General features: G+C 44.5%; 1 protein-coding gene across 1 annotated transcript in view; it reads left to right on the top strand.

Moving 5' to 3' along the window:
* The window catches only part of MYO10 (myosin X), a 261438-nt gene that overhangs the window by 110004 nt on the left and 134763 nt on the right, over positions 1 to 16671 (top strand). Inside the window, exon 3 of the mRNA XM_010858804.1 lies at positions 4256 to 4414. Within this exon, the coding sequence (XP_010857106.1) occupies positions 4256 to 4414 (159 nt within the window). The remainder of the gene's footprint in view (positions 1 to 4255; positions 4415 to 16671) is intronic.

Raw genomic sequence — 16671 nt, 5'->3', positions numbered from 1 at the left:
TGATTTTGGAGTTCAAAAAAATAAAGTCTCTATTTTCATTGTTTCCCCATCTATTTGCCATGAAGTGATGGGACCGGATGCCATGATCTTAGTTTTCTGAATGCTGAGTTTTAAGCCAGCTTTTACACTCTCCTCTTTCACTTTCATCAAGAGGGTCTTTAGTTCCTTTTCACTTTCTGCCATAAGGGTGGTGTCATCTGCATATCTGAGGTTATTGATATTTCTCCTAGCAGTCTTGTTTCCAGCTGTGCTTCATCCAGCCCAGCGTTTCTCATGATTTACTCTGCATATAAGTTAAATAAGCAGGGTGACAATATACAGCCTTGGTGTATGTACTCCTTTTCCTATTGGGAATCAGTCTCTTGTTCCATGTCCAGTTCTAACTGTTGCTTCTTGACCTGCCTACAGATTTCTCAGGAGGCAGGTAAGGTGGTCTGGTATTCCCATCTCTTTAGGAATTTTCCACAGTTTGTTATGATCCACACAGTAAAAGGCTTTGGCATATTCAATAAAGCATAAGTAGATGTTTTTCTGGAACTCTCTTGCTTTTTCTATGATTCAACAGATGTTAGCAATTTGATCTCTGGATCCTCTGCCTTTTCTAAATCCAGCTTGAACATGTGGAAGTTCAAGGTTCACATACTGTTGAAGTCTGACTTGGAGAATTTTGAGTATTACTTTGCTAGCATGTGAGATGAGTGCAATTGTGCAGTAGTTTGAACATTCTTTGGCATTGCCTTTCTTTGGGATTGGAATGAAAATGGACCTTTTCCAGTCCTGTGGCCACTGCTGAGTTTTCCAAATTTGCTGGCATATTGAGTGCAGCACTCTCACAGCATCATCTTTTAGGACTTGAAATATCTCAGCTGGAATTCCACCAGCTTTATTCATAGTGATGCTTCCTAAGGCCCACTTTAACCCTAACTTCCAGGTTGTCTGTCTCTAGGTGAGTGATCACACCATCGTGATTATCTGGGTTGTGAAGATCTTTTTGTATAATTCTTCTGTATATTCTTGTCACCTCTTCTTACTATCTTCTGTTTCTGTTAGGTCAATACCATTTCTGTCTTTATTGTGCCCATATTCTTGAAGATATCTCTAAACTTCTCCATTTTATTGTTTTCCTCTATTTCTTTGCATTTATCACTGAGGAAAGCTTTCTTATCTCTCCTTACTGTTCTTTGAACTCTGCAGTCAAATGGGTATATCTTTTCTTTTCTCCTTGCTTTTTGCTTCTCTTCTTTTCTCAGATATTTGTAAGGCCTCCTCAGACAACCTTTTTGCATTTCTTTTTCTTGGGGGTGGTCTTGATCCTTGCCTCCTATACAATGTCAGGAACCTCTGTCCATAGTTCTTCAGGCACTCTGTCTATCAGATCTGATCCCTTGAATCTATTCGTCACTTCCAGTGTATAATCGTAATGGATTTGATTTAGGTCATACCTGAATGGTCTAGTGGTTTTCCCTACTTTCAGTCTGAGTTTGGCAATAAGGAGTTCATGGTCTGAGCCATAGTCAGCTCTCGGGCTTGTTTTTGCTGACTGTATAGAGCTTCTCCATCTTCTGCTACAAAGAGTATAATCAATCTAATTTCGGTATTGACCATCTGGTGATATCCATGTGTAGAGTTCTCTTGTGTTGTTGGAAGAGAGTGTTTGCTATGACCAGTGTGTTCCCTTGGCAAAACTCTATTAGCCTTGTCCCTGCTTCATCCTGTACTCAAGGCCAAATTTGCCTGTTACTCCAGGTATTTCTTGAGTCCCTACTTTTGCATTCCAGTCCCCTATAATGAAAAGGACATCTTTTTTTGGTGTTAGTTCTAGAAGGTCTTGTAGGTCTTCATAGAACTGTTCAACTTCAGCTTCTTCAGCATTTCTGGTCGGGGCATAGACTTGGATTACTGTCATATTGAATGATTTGCCTTGGAAACAGAGATCATTCTGTCATTTTTGAGTTTGCATCCAAGTATTGTGTTTCGGACTCTCTTGTTGACCATAATGGCTACTCCATTTCTTCTAAGGGATTCTTGCCCACAGTAGTAGATTTAATGGTCATCTGAGTTAAATTCACCCATTCCGGTCCATTTTAGTTCACTGATTCCTAAAATGTTGATGTTCACTCTTGCCATCTCCTGTTTGACTGCTTCTAATACACCTTGATTCATGGACCTAACCTTCCAGATTCCTATGCAATATTGTTCTTTACAGCACCAGACTTTACTTCCATCACCAGTCATAGTCACAACTGGGTGTTGTGTTTGCTTTGGCTCCATCTCTTCATTCTTTCTGGAATTATTTCTCCACTGATCTCCAGTAGCACATTGGGCACCAACCGACCTGGGGAGTTCATCTTTGTGTCCTATCTTTTTGCCTTTGCATACTGTTCATGGGGTTCTTAAGGCATAGTAGTGAAGTGGTTTGCCATTCCCTTCTCCAGAGGACCATGTTTTGTCCGAACTCTCCACCATGACCCATCTGTCTTGGGTTGGCCCTACACGGCATGGCTTATAGTTTTATTGAGTTGGAGAAGGCTGTGGTCCATGTGATCAGTTTGATTAGTTTTCTGTGATTATTCAGTGTATATAAAAGTATACAGTGAATAAATAGGGCATAGACTCCATCATTGAATGATTGTTTTATGTTCCGGAGTTTGTAAATCTGGTCAAACCGGTCAGCACATGAAGCTGAATGGGTGCAGTTAATACTCTACCCAATCAATGGTGATGAAAGAACCGTGTGTAGATTTTAGAAGTCCACGTGTGTTCTATAATCAGTCTTGCAGTGTCCGAGTTGTCTCCGGTACACAATACAATGGGCTTCCCTGGTGGCTCAGTGGTAAAGAACCTACCTGCCATTGCAGGAGATGTGAGTTCAATCCCTGGGTTTGGAAAGTCCCCTGGAGAAGGACATGGCAACCCACTCAGTATTCTTGGTCAGAAAATCCCGTGGACAGAGGAGGCTGGTGGGCTATAGTCATGAGGTTGCAAAAGAGTTGGACATGACTTAGCAAATGGACAGAAGCACATATGCAGCACCCACCACTGGTTTTGGAGTTTAAAACAAGATAGGGCTTCCCTGATAGCTCAGTTGGTAAAGAATCTGCCTGCAATGCAGGAGACCCCAGTTCGATCCCTGGGTCGGGAAAATCCCCTGGAGAAGGGAAAGGCTACCCACTCCAGTATTCTTGCCTGGAGAATTCCATGACTGTATAATCCATGGGGTTGCAGAATTGGACACGACTGAGCGACTTTCACTTTCAGGCTGTCAAACAAGCAAACCAATTGTAATTTATTTAACTTTTTTTTTTTTTTTTGCCTGCTCTCCGTTGCATGAAGGATTTTAGTTCCCCAACCAGGGATTGAACCTGTGCCCCCTGCAGTGGAAGCGTGGTGCCTTAACCACTAAACAGCTAAGGGAGTCCCAAACCAGTTGTATTTTAAACCTGAGAGGATTTGTTTTCCTAAAGATCACAGGAATGCCGTTTATATATCTCAGTTGAGAATGGATCAGTTGAGAAGGGAGAATATTTTTCAGACTTTCCTGAGAAGCTGTGTTTCAGTCTCTGAACAAATGTACAGACTGTGTGCTGAATTTTGTGACAACACTTAAATTGCAGAGCTTTATTAGGAAGCTTTGAACTATATCCCATGGTCCCTTGAATATATTATACAGTGAAATCAAATTATTTTCTGAAAGGTTGGTCAGCCAGCTTCTTAACTGTTACTGCTTTGCCTCAGTGGGAGAAAAGTAAACTGAAAATGTTATCATTTCTGTGATTTCCACAGGCGAGTTAGTACTTGAACCAGTGTCTTCTGGAACTTCGAATGTCAGTTGTCAAAATAATTTGCTACCTTTAAAATTAGGTGAGGTTTCCCAGGTGGTGCTAGTGGCCAAGAACCCTCCTGCCAGTGCAGGAGACAAAAGAGACGTGGGTTCCATCCCTGGGTTGGGAAGATTCCCTGGAGAAGGAGATGGCAACCCACTCTAGTATTCTTGCCTGGAGAATCCCACTGACAGAGGAGTCTGGTGGGCTACAGTCCTTAGGGTCCAAGAGGCAGTCACGACTGAAGCGACCTAGCACAAAAATAGGTAGGTGGCATGAAGGAAATTAAAGTGTTCTCTGCAGTCTGATTTTTGCTGGTGGATTCAGGATCCTTTTGCCGGTATTGAACTGAGATTGTATTGTAAGTTGGGAAACGGTCAGTGGAAACTGTTCATTGCCCATAATTAAGCTGTGAATTCGTTCCCCCTCATCAGGTATTCACGTACAAGCAGAGCACAATTACACACCAGAAGGTGATGCCTATGCACCCCATGGATGAGGAGGGCGTGGATGACATGGCCACCCTGACAGAGCTCCACGGGGGTGCCATCATGCACAACTTGTACCAGCGCTACAAGAGAAACCAAATCTATGTAAGTTCCGCTCTCAGTCCCTTAAAAATCCTTCCAGTCTTTTCCTTCCTCTTGCTGCGTCACATGGCATACAGGATCTGTTTCTGGGCCAGGGATCAAATCCATGCCCCCTGCAGTGAAAGCATAGCGTCTTAACCACTGAACCACCAGGGAAGTTTCCAAACTCCCTCCAGTTTGAGTCTGTTTGTTTTTGTTTTCAGAGAGTATTTCCTTTTTGAGAACCTCCTGTTCTTCTAAGTAAAAGCTATATTTCTAGTTTTTTTTTTTTTTTTGCCAAATTAGAGATGTGGGTCCATAAATCATGTTCTCGTGTTGATTGCCTGGACTTTATTAGCAGGGATGGCTTTGTAGCGAAGGGTGATTTGACCTCTTTCTTCTCCTGAGTGCATTCTGTTCCTGAGTGTTCTGTTCCATAAAGAAGTCACGCAGAGTGGTTTGACTTCCTCACTTAAGGGCTGAGGAGAAATGTGGCTTTACAAACAAGCAGACCTGAGCTCAAGCTTTTTTATTTCTCATTTTCTTGATTTTTTTTCTCCTTTTATGGATTTTCACTTTTTTTCTTCTGGCTCTGAGGCCCATCTACGGAGAGATTTCTTTCTTTCTTTTTTTTTTTTTAATTTTATTTTATTTTTAAACTTTACAATGTTGTATTAGTTTTGCCAAATATCGAAATGAATCCACCACAGGTATACCTGTGTTCCCCATCCTGAACCCTCCTCCCTTCTCATACCCTCCCTCCTCATACCCTCCCTCTGGGTCGTCCCAGTGCACCAGCCCCAAGCATCCAGTATCATGCATCGAACCTGGACTTTTAAAGGTTACATTCCATTTACAATGATCTCAAAATATTAGCAGTATTCTCCAAGTTATGCAGTCCATCCTTGAATCTGTCTTGTACCTCGCTGTCCTCCACCCCTCTGTTGCACCCCTCCCCTCATCCCTGGTAACCCCTAGTTTGTTCTCTGTCTGTGGGTCTGCTGCTTTTAGGTTACCCTCACGAGTTCATTGTATTTTTTAGATTCCACATGTACGTGATGTCACACAGTATTTGTCTGACTTGCTTCACTTGGCATAATGCTCTCCAAGTCCATTCATGTTCTGCAAATGGCAAAATTGCATTCTTTTTGTGGCTGAGTAATCCATTTTGTGTATGTACGTATGTGTGTGTGTGAATGTCACATCTCTTTATCCACTCATCTCCTGGTGGACACAGGTTCCTTCCATATCTTAGCAACTGTAAGTCATGCTGCGTGAACTTTGGGGTGCATGTATCTTTTCGAACTAGTGTTTTCATTTTTTTTTTCCATATACATACCCAGGAGTAGAATTCCTAGGTCATGTGGTAGCTCTATTTTTAGTTTTTTGAGGAAACTGCACACTGTTTTCTGGAGTGGCCGCACTGATGTACATTCCCACCAGCATGTAGGACGTTTCCATCTACGGGACATTTGGCTTCAAGGGAACCTATCTCCCTTTGGGATTGCTCTTTTGATTGGAGACACGTCCTGGTATAAAAAGCAGTCATGCACATTTCTCCTCAACTTTTATGAACTCTGTGCCTATATTATAAAAGTAATACCTAAAAATCGCTTCTGTAATCATCCCTTTCTGACATTAAAGTATAAATTACATCATGTGTCAAGAATGATTTGCAGACTTTCTCCTTTCCACCTGCCTTTGTTAGCTGGTCTTCACTGGGCAACTGTTGATAGGTGTTTATTTTTCTCGTCAAGTTCAAATTCATGCAGTTTTTTAAAAACCCAAATTTTAATACTGTAAAAACCCTTCATCTTTCAGTAGTTTTTATTCTTTAGGAGTTAACACTCAGTTTTGGCAGTATGCCTGTGATTATGATGAATAATAATATCAGCCTTTCCAATAACTAGGCTTCCATCATAGCTCAGCTGGTAAAGAATCCGCCTGCAGTGCAGGAGACCCTGGTTTGATTCCTAGGTCCAGAAGATCCGCTGGAGAAGGGATAGGCTACCCACTCCAGTATTCTTGGGCTTTCCTTGTGGTTCAGCTGGTAGAGAATCCACCTGCAATGCAGAAGACCTGGGTTCAATCCCTGGGTTGGGAAGATCCTCTGGAGAAGGGAAAGGCTACCCACTCCTGTATTCTGGCAGTCCATGGGGTCACCAAGTCAGACTCGACTGAGCAACTTTCATGTTTCACGTTCTAACAGCTAGCAGGTGCTAACTGAAACTCAGGATCCTCTCAGTATTGTGGTTGCTCTAGTTTATCCATCCTTAGACCAGGAGAGGAGAATTGGGAAAGAGGGAATAATTAGATATTTGTTAATGCAAAATTGTCCTCAGCTTCAAGAAAAGAAGGTGTTTATTTGCCTTTTTTTAATCATGGGAAAGTGGCATTTTTGCCAGATTGATCTAATGCTTGGCAAATGTCTTCAGACAGCCTTGTATGGAGAAATGGAGTTACCTTCTAGTCCTCTGACTAACCTTGCTTACTCTCAGTCTTTAGAGACCGCATTTTCCATATGTCCTTCAGAAAACGTCACGTTCATACATGTTTCTATAAAAGTGGCTGTGTATCCTGCCTTGTACATGTGATTGTTGAGCAAACGTGGGTTTTCTCCTGTTCCCATCTCAAAACTGCTTCCTTCCCACCTACACAGGTGTCCAGGGGCCCATGTGCCATGCCTGTGCTTTCAGCATTAAGTCTTTGACACTGCTGTGTACCTGTTGACACAGCAGTTTCCTTGCTTACTTGGTCAAGGGCTGATTTTGTCTCTCTTGAGCCAAGGACAGTCAGGTACCTGGCAGTTGTACCATATATTTGTAAAACGGATGCCATTCATACTAGAAGCAGCATAGTTGATGATAAAAGTAAAGCTGGATTTAAAATTTCTTTATTGGTACCTATCTGTTATAAATGAATATTTCAGAATTCATATCCTTCTGTCTTTAGATGTATGTTTTTGTTATACATTTAATAGTCATGAAAAAGTCGATTAAGGGGAGAACTGCTGAAGAAGATTAAAGGACAGAGCTTTTAAAGCTCCCCTACACCATGATGATATTGTAAACCTGAATAAGCCATATGAATAGGATCTTGATTTTTTCTTTTTTCCTGGAATGAAGATCTTTTCTCTCCCCTTTGAGGAAAAAACACAGGATTTTTGTACAATTTACAGCTCAGGTCAGTTAATTATACCCTATATGCCATCCTTTTAGAACCTAGGTAATTGTATTATTGTATATAAAGCAGCCATCTTGATGTCCATTACTGAAGCTGTTTTCACTGGATGCTCGTACCTGTCAGATGCTGCTGCAAGGAGACAAAACTACCACCTATCAGAAAAGCACAGCTTTCCACCTTTATCTCAGCCCTAAAGCAATGCTTGCTCATGTTTTAAAAGAGGGAAAAATGGCTTGACTTGTAACAGAGGTGCTGTGTTAGTTTTCTTTTGCTTGCGTAACAAATTACCAAAACTATAAATTTTGTTTTTTTGAAGTTTTGTAGGTTTGTTTCAAAGGGACTTACCAGACTAAACTCCAGCTGTGGGCATGCTAGGCTTCTTTCTGGAGCCTCTAGGGAAGAATTTGTTTCTTGTTCTTCCCCAGTGTTGGGAGAGGTCAGTTTCTTGTGGTTGTAGGACTGAGGTCCTCATTTTCTTGCTGGCTGGCTGCTGATTCCCGGCTGGTAGAGGCCTCCTTCCTTCACGTTCAAGGACAGCTACCCTGGGCCTAGTCTTTCTCATGCTTCAAATCTCTTCCTCCTTTCATCTGATCTCTGACCAGAGCCAAGAGAGGTTCTCAGGTTTTAAAATTCATGTAATTAGATTGGGCTCACCTGGGTTAATTCCCAGTCTCAGAGCTTACAACTTTAATCATATCTTGAGTCTCTTTATGTGCAACATTGCTTAAGTCACAGGTTCTGGGAATTAGGTGAACATCTTGGTGGGGCTCAGTCGTGTCTGACTCTTTTCGACCCCATGAAGTATACAGTCCATGGAATTCTCCAGGCCAGAATAGTGGACTGGGTAGCCTTTTCCTTCTCCAGGGGATCTTCCCAAGGGCTTTCTAGGTGGTGCTATTGGTAAAGAACCTGCCTGCCAGTGCAGGAGATGTAAGAGATGTGGGTTCGATCCCTGGGTTGGGAAGATCCCCTGGAGGAGGAAATGGCAATCTACTCCAGTATTCTTCCTGAAAAATCCTATGGACAGAGGAGCCTGGCGGGCTACAGTCCACGGGGTCACAAATAGTCAGACGTGACTGAGCGATTAACACTACTATGACTACTTGGTGGGGCAGGGAGCGGTGCATTACTCTGCCCGCCACAGGTGCCCTGCTTCGAGTCCTGTCATTGAGAAGGAACCTGTGTGTGTCTGTCCCACCACTCTGGATCATTTGTTGGCTTTCTGTTTTGGGCACCACAGGTTGCTGGTAAGCAGACCCATCTCCAGGTAGAGGGGTCTGTTGTTTGTGCTAAGAAGGACCATTAACTTCTCTTCTCCTTGAGGGCTACTCTTTTTTTTTTTTAATTTTATTTTACTTTTAAACTTTACAATATTGTATTGGTTCTGCCATATATTGAAATGAATCCGCCACAGGCATACATGTGTTCCCCATCCTGAACCCTCCTCCCTCCCCATACCATCCCTCTGGGTCGTCCCAGTGCACCAGCCCCAAGCATCCAGTATCGTGCATCGAATCTGGACTGGTGACTCGTTTCATATATGATATTATACATATTTCAGTGCCATTCTCCCAAATCATCCCACCCTCTCCCTCTCCCACAGAGTCCAAAAGACTGTTCTATATATCAGTGTCTCTTTTGCTGTCTCGTATACAGGGTTATCGTTACCATCTTTCTAAATTCCATATATATGCGTTAGTATACTGTATTGGTGTTTTTCTTTCTGGCTTACTTCACTCTGTATAATAGGCTCCAGTTTCATCTACCTCATTAGAACTGATTCAAATGTATTCTTTTTAATGGCTGAGTAATACTCCATTTTGTATATGTACCATAGCTTTCTTATCCATTCATCTGCTGATGAAAAGACAGCCTTCAGAATGGGAGAAAATAATAGCAAATGAAGCAACTGACAAACAACTAATCTCAAAAATATACAAGCAACTCCTACAGCTCAATTCCAGAAAAATAAATGACCCAATCAAAAAATGGGCCAAAGAACTAAATAGACATTTCTCCAAAGAAGACATACAGATGGCTAACAAACACATGAAAAGATGCTCAACATCACTCATTATCAGAGAAATGCAAATCAAAACCACTGTGAGGTACCATTTCACGCCAGTCAGAATGGCTGCGATCCAAAAGTCTACAAGCAATAAATGCTGGAGAGGGTGTGGAGAAAAGGGAACGCTCTTACACTGTTGGTGGGAATGCAAACTAGTACAGCCACTATGGAGAACGGTGTGGAGATTCCTTAAAAAACTGGAAATATAACTGCCTTATGATCCAGCAATCCCACTGCTGGGCATACATACTGAGGAAACCAGAATTGAAAGAGACACGTGTACCCTAATGTTCATCTCAGCACTGTTTATAATAGCCAGAACATGGAGGGCTACTCTTATCAACTGAGAACATTATAAGACTTCAATAAAATATTTCTTCTAGCTTTTAGCATCCTCCGTTCAGATGTCGGTGGACTTCCCAGGTGGCTCAATGATAAAAGAATTTCTTCTGCCAGTTCAGGAGAGGCAAGAGACATGGGTTTGATCCGACTGGATTGAGAAGATTCCCTAGAGAAGGAAATGGCAACTCACTGCAGTATTCTTTCCTGGAGAATCCTATGGACAGAGAAGCCTGGCAAGCTTGGAGTCCTTGGGGTCCATGGGGTCCTTAATAGTCCATGGGGTCACAAAAAGTTGGACATGACTTAGTGATTAACAATTCATATGTGGGTAGAGAGCTATGAAGGCATAGAGCACTCAGTAGACAAAGTTGAGTCCACTTTTCTCTACTCACCTCCCTTTGGGCTCTATATTAACCATTTAAGTTTTTTATGTCAGTTTAAAAAATTTTAAAGGTCAGGTGTCATCTGATAGTATCCTTATTTCTTCAGGGATCTGAACATTCTAAGCTTTCAGGCTTGTGTGTGGTTTTCTTCCCAGGTAGCACCTCCCAGGTAGCCTGCCATTGTAGAAGACATAAGAGACACGGGTTTGATCCCTGGGTCAGGAAAATCCCCAGAGGAGGGCATGGCAACCCACTCCAGTATTTTTGCCTGGAGAATCCCTTGGACAGAGGAGTCTGGCTGGCTATGATCCATAGGATCACAGAGAGTCAGAAACGACTAAAGCGACTTAGTACGCACTAACAGGAATGGTTTTCTGACCCTTTAAGACTGTTCCGTGAAGATCTAGACTTCATTTTACAAGTTTTATATTCATATTTTTGCCAAATTACTATTGATTTTTCATTTTTACTTATCAATATTAAAAAATAATTTTTAGCCTCAACAAATAAAAGGCCACGTGTCATAACCCTCGTACCTGATGGGGCTGTTTCACAATAGAATGGCCAGTGAAAGCTTTAAGAACCTTACTAACCTTTGTATCAGTACCTCTCTCCCCATCTTACTCATCTAACACCATGGGTCGTTATTTGGAAAGTTCCCACTTGGAACTTGGGGCTGCTCCTTGCGGCCACAGAGACTTTGCAGACCTTGGGGTCTGTTGGTCTCTGTGACTCCAGCCTTGCTGCTGGTCCAGTTTGGCTCTGAGCCCTGGGTTAGAGGGCTTCCCAGGTGGCTTAGTGGTAAAGAATCTGCCTGCTGATGCAAGAGATTCGGGTTTGATCCCTGGGTGGGGAAGATCCCCTGGAGAAGGAAATGGCAACCCAACTCCAGTATTCTTGTCTGGAGAATCCCAGGGACAGAGGAGTCTGATGGGCTACAGTCCATGGGGTCGCAGAAGAGCCAGACACAATTCAGTGAGTAAACAAAAGCAACAATAATAACCCGGGTTAGAGCAGCTCTGTTCTTCCCACAGTTGCCTGGCCCAAACCTTGCCTCTGCCCCAATACAGGATTCCCTCCCTAGAACTTCAGGTTCTCTCACTTAATGCTCCACGTAGTCAGCTTTCCCATCCTCTGGCGACTTCTCAGATGAGAACTCTGCTTATCACAGCAGCTCCCGATCTGTGACCCTGCCCCAGACTTTCACCCCAAACCTCTTGTCTCTGTTTCCCAGCACCTTGGAGAGGGTCCCCTGAGTTCCACCCTGGGAAGAAGTGTCTTTTCCCACCACTGATGAGGCCTGATGTGGACACCTCTCCACACCTGTAAGTCCCTAAAGACTCGGAGAGGAGGGGTGTGTGTTGTACAGAGCGATAAGAGGTGGGGGGAGGGAACAAATTGGTGGGTGAGGAGGAGAGCTGGCTTCTCTTGGAGAGGGGCGGCCGCAATGATACTACAGAGGAGGGCTGAGAGTTGATTAGAAGAAAAGGCTAGAGAGATGCCTTTTTTGAAGGTGGAGAGATGAGAGTGTATTGGTGTGATGGCTTTGCTAAACTGGGAGAAGGTTCCTTTGTTTATGGAATCTGATTTTTGGGGAACATCCGATAGTTAGTGGAATGCATAGGTGGGGGTCAGGACACCTTTAAAAGGAGTGGTTCTGGACCAGATGTGTGGGTCTTAGGGGACTTTTGGCAGTACCTGGAGGGATTTCCCATTGCCATAGCGAGGGCAGAGGATGCTGCTGGTATCCTGGTATCTGTTAATAGTTGGTAGAAGCCAGGGATCTACTAAACATGCCCAGATGTAGAGGACAGCCCCCCTACAAAGAGTTATCTGGCCTAAGATGTCAGTCATGCTGAGATACCCTGCCTTACTTAAAGCTAGGCAGCAGTGTTTGGGCTTGGTGGTAAAGAGACTGTATTGTCCTTGCTAAAGGCTTTTGAAGAGGCTGCTGCTGCTAAATCCCTTCAGTCGTGTCCAACTCTGTACGACCCCATAGATGGCAGCCCACCGGGCTCCCCGGTCCCTGGGATTCTCCAGGCAAGAACACTGGAGTGGGTTGACATTTCCTTCTCCAATGCATGAAAGTGAAAAGTGAAATTGCTCAGTCACTCAGTTGTGTCCGACTCAGTGACCCCGTGGACTGCAGCCTACCAGGCTCCTCTGTCCGTGGGATTTTCCAGGCAAGAGTACTGGAGTGGGGTGCCATTGCCTTCTCCATTTGAAGAGGCAGTTTCCTTGAAAAAAGTTTAGAAGGGTTGATAGGGAAGTGATGTGATACAGTCTACAGAGGGTAGGTTGGGTGGGAGAGTGTTGCAATATCTCAAAGTGGGTAGATACGAGGGTTTTGGACCACAACCTGATATAAAGAGCTGAATCACTGGAAAAGACCCTGATGCTGGGAAAGATTGAAGGTGGGAGGAGAAGGGACGACAGAGGATGAGATAGTTGGATGGCATCACCGAGTCAGTGGACATGATTTTGAGAAAACCCCAGGAGATAGTGAAGGATGGGGAAGCTTGTCGTGCTGCAGTCTGTGGGGGTCACAGAGTCGGACACAGCTGAGCGACTGAACAAGTGCAGCAGAGATGGGCGTGAGCAAGAGAAAATTGCATGTGATACCCAAGGGGGAGGGGCTGAGGGAGGCAGGGCTGGCTGTAATGATGCCCTGATGTCCCCAAGAACAGTTCTGACAGTTCCTCCAGGAGAGGAGAGTGGGAGAGACGAGCTGGGTTTTAGATGCCTGTTGCATTGTATTCTCTGGAGCCTGGATCATTTCACATTCTGTACCCAGCATCTAAGCACCCACTGGACCAAAACAGATGAGGTCTCTGTTGCACTGACTGTCAGCTCTATGTCCAGAGTGAAGGGATGGCCTGGCCAGCTCTGTGGTGTGGCAGTTTTGTTTTCTGCCCAACAGAAGAGAAACACGTTGTCTCCATCACGGGGTTTGTCGTGCTCTGGCTCAGTTGCCTGTGGGAGCCTCCTGTCTAAGGAGCGGGCTGGAAACCGCATCAGAGCTCGGCTGCAATTATGGGCTTGAGGATGGCTCCAGAGGAAGCCCCGCTCTGTTCCACCCACCTCGTGGGTTCGTTTGTTGGTCTTGCTGAACAAACAGCAGAGCTGAGAGTCAGATGAGTCCGTTTTAAGACGTGGAGCTGTGTCTAAAGATAAACGGTTGTGAAAGCACAGAAGATGCTTCACAGCTCGTGTATTATTAGGTGTTTCAAAAATAAAACCCTCCTCTGGTAAGGTGGCCGTGCAGATCGAATGTGAAAATGAGTTTGTTGTTCCCAAATTAACTTCCAGACCCGTAAAAGGTGCTGGCAGGCAGCTGTCTGTTGAAGCCATGTGAATTACAAGTGAGTTCACCTGGGCTGCCCGCAGTGTTCACATCAGGCCAGCCAAGCTGCAGGGTTCAGTGTTTCGGGCGTGCGGATCTCAACCTGCGATTCATTTCCTTGATTCATTCAGTCTTCCCAAAGGAGACTTTTGGGGGTTATTTCCCACCAGTTTCCAAACCCAGTGTCAAGTAACAGCGTGCCTCTCAGGGATGGCCTGAAGACTGGATGGCCAGTAGGCTTGGCATTTGTCTCATACCAGGAACAGCTGAATACAGTGTGGTTTGTAGGGTTTTTGTTCTTCACATGAAATCAAGACTGGTGTTGCCAGAAGATGATTGTAACCATCTGTCTGACTCTGTGTATTTTTAAACTTGACCAAACATTTATCCTCTTGAGTTGCCATTTCTACATCGGCACATGGCGGTGGCAATTAGAAGCTTTGTTTTTGTTCATTTTTCTCCCCTTTCTGGCCTCTTTTGGGTCAGATTCCTTTCAACAAGGGAGGAATATGAGTCAGAAACACACTCAAATTAAGTGGAAATGTCACTTCTAAATGTAAGAATTTGACTTTAGTCATATATCTTGAGTTACTGGTTGTGATCCAGTTTTCAATGAAGTTGAAAGCTTAACAGTTTGAATTGTTTAATTGGATGAAGATGGCAAGCAGTTTTGTTAGGGAAGAAGGTGGGTGTGGAGCATGAGAACTCAGTTAAAAAGGGAACTTATTGGTACATTGGTAATGAATCCAGGTGCCTCCAATGTCTCTACGTTGACTCAGCCCTGCCTGTGTGCCAGGCTGTGCTGTGGCTCCAAGGATGCAAAATTCCTCTTCACCGTGGTAACCGTTTATTAAAATAATGAATGAACAAAAGACAGCGCCCCTCCAGGACCTCCCAGCTTGTTGATGAAAGCAGACATATCATACCTTTGACAACGGCTTGGGGCGACAATGACTGTGATAAAAGTGCTGGGAACACAAAGAATGGGCATCGCAAGAAGAGCTGAGGGGGTCAGAAAAGGATCCCAACTGGGCACTAGTGCGGAGTTTTGAAACATTCCTAAGGGAATTCAGCCAAGAGGGAGGGTGGCTCTTCCCTGGCAGAAGATCAACAAAGACTTGGAATAGCATGATTTGTCGACCTGCAGGACAGGCAAGAACCTGCAGTGGAGGCTTTGTGCAGCCAACTGGTGAGGTGGTCAGGAGCAGGCGAGGAAGGGCCCTGTGTGCTAGTGACCTTGACTTCATTCATGAAGGCTGGCAGGGGACAACGTCAAAGGTGAGTTCTGGGAACGCTCACTCTGACTGTGGGTGATGGATGAGTCCAGCAGGTGTATCCGGTCTAGGAGGAGAGGTGACCAGCAAACCAGATGGGAAATGTTGGGGTTCAAAACAGGTCCTCGGGGAGCTAGAGTATGATATTTACTAAGAGGTAGACTCTCGGTGTTTTATTGGGTATGGGGACAGCACGCTGTATTGCTATAGGATGACTCCTGGATTTCTGGTTTATCCACTTGGGTAGACTGTGGTGCCATTTGTGAAGATGTGGCTGTGCGTAGAGAAGCAGGTGTTTTGCAGGAAGCCAAGCTGAGGGCAGCCAGTTGCAGATGCCCAGCAGACTCTTGCGTACACAGATCCACAACTTAAAACCAGAGCTGTGCTCCAGAAAGAGATTTAGAGAAGTGAGTCGACCCCATGGGCTATAGCCCGCCAGGCTCCTCTGTCCATGGGGATTCTCCAGGCAAGGGTTCTGGAGTGGGTTGCCGTACCCTCCTCCAGGGGGATCTTCCCAGGAATCAAACTGGGGTCTCCTGCATTGCTGGAGGATTCCTTACCAGCTGAGCTACTAGGGAAGCCCCGGAGAAGGGTGGGTGGAAAGTAAATCTGGATAGTGGCCCCCACTTCTTAACGAGGACCTTCTCTGTAGGGAAGACATGGCAGGGACTGGGCCAGTTTCCCCGGTGCATTTAGGTTACTTGATCTACATCCAGCTTTTCAGGACCATGTGCTGAATGCCGTTGTAGCTTTATTTTCATGAATGAAAACAGTAATACGCATCTGTGATTTATGTAACACTTTCACATGGTCATTGGGTGGAGGAACAGAGGGTGTGTTGTTGTTATTGATTGGAATCTGGGCCCTGGAGGGGTTAAGCCGTGAACCAGGGAAGGTAGGTCCAGGATGAGGACTTGGGGTCTTCTGACCTGACCACACCTTGCTGTCTCCATCACGTCTTCCTGTGTTGTAAAAATGACTTTGCAACAGTAACATGGATGCTCCATATCTACCAGCAGAATGTATCTGAGGCTACTGGGTCACTTTTAGTGTTCTTTTATCTTTTTTTTTTTGGCGGGGGACAAGATACTAGGTATTACAACCTTTGTTGTTGTTGTTGTTCGGTCGCTAAGTCGTGTCTGACTCTTTGTGACCCCATGGAGTGCAGCACGCAGGCTTCCCTGGTTTTCACTATCTCCTGGAGTTTGCTCAAACTCGTCCATTGAGTGGATGATGCCATCCAACCATCTCATCCTCTGTCACTCCCTTCTGCTTTTGCCCTCAATCTTCCCCAGCATCAGGATCTTTTCCAGTGAGTCGGCTCTTTGCATCAGGTGGCCAAGGGATTGGACCTTCACCTTCAGCATCAGTCCTTCTAATGAATATTCAGGGTTGCTTTCCTTTAGGATTGATTGGTTTGATCTTCTTGCTGTCCAAGGGACTCTCAAGAGTTTTCTCCAGCACCACAGTTTGAAAGCATCATTTCTTCAGTGCTCAGCCTCCTTTATGGTCCAGCTCTCACATCCGTATATGACTACTGGAGAAACCGTAGCTTTGACTAGATGGGCCTTTGTCATGATGTCTCTACTTTGCTGTACTTAAGCCTTTTGAAACCTTGAATTGGTAGGCTATGTCTTAAAGCAATGAAGGGAGTCTCTCACAGCGTTTTATAGCAATAGGCACTGCAG

This window comes from Bison bison, unplaced genomic scaffold (genome assembly GCF_000754665.1).
Source record: "Bison bison bison isolate TAMUID 2011002044 unplaced genomic scaffold, Bison_UMD1.0 scf7180017864440, whole genome shotgun sequence".
NCBI classification, from domain to species: Eukaryota; Metazoa; Chordata; class Mammalia; order Artiodactyla; family Bovidae; genus Bison; species Bison bison.
Note: the sequence above shows the minus strand (reverse complement) of the source record. Positions and strands in the feature narration are given on the sequence as shown.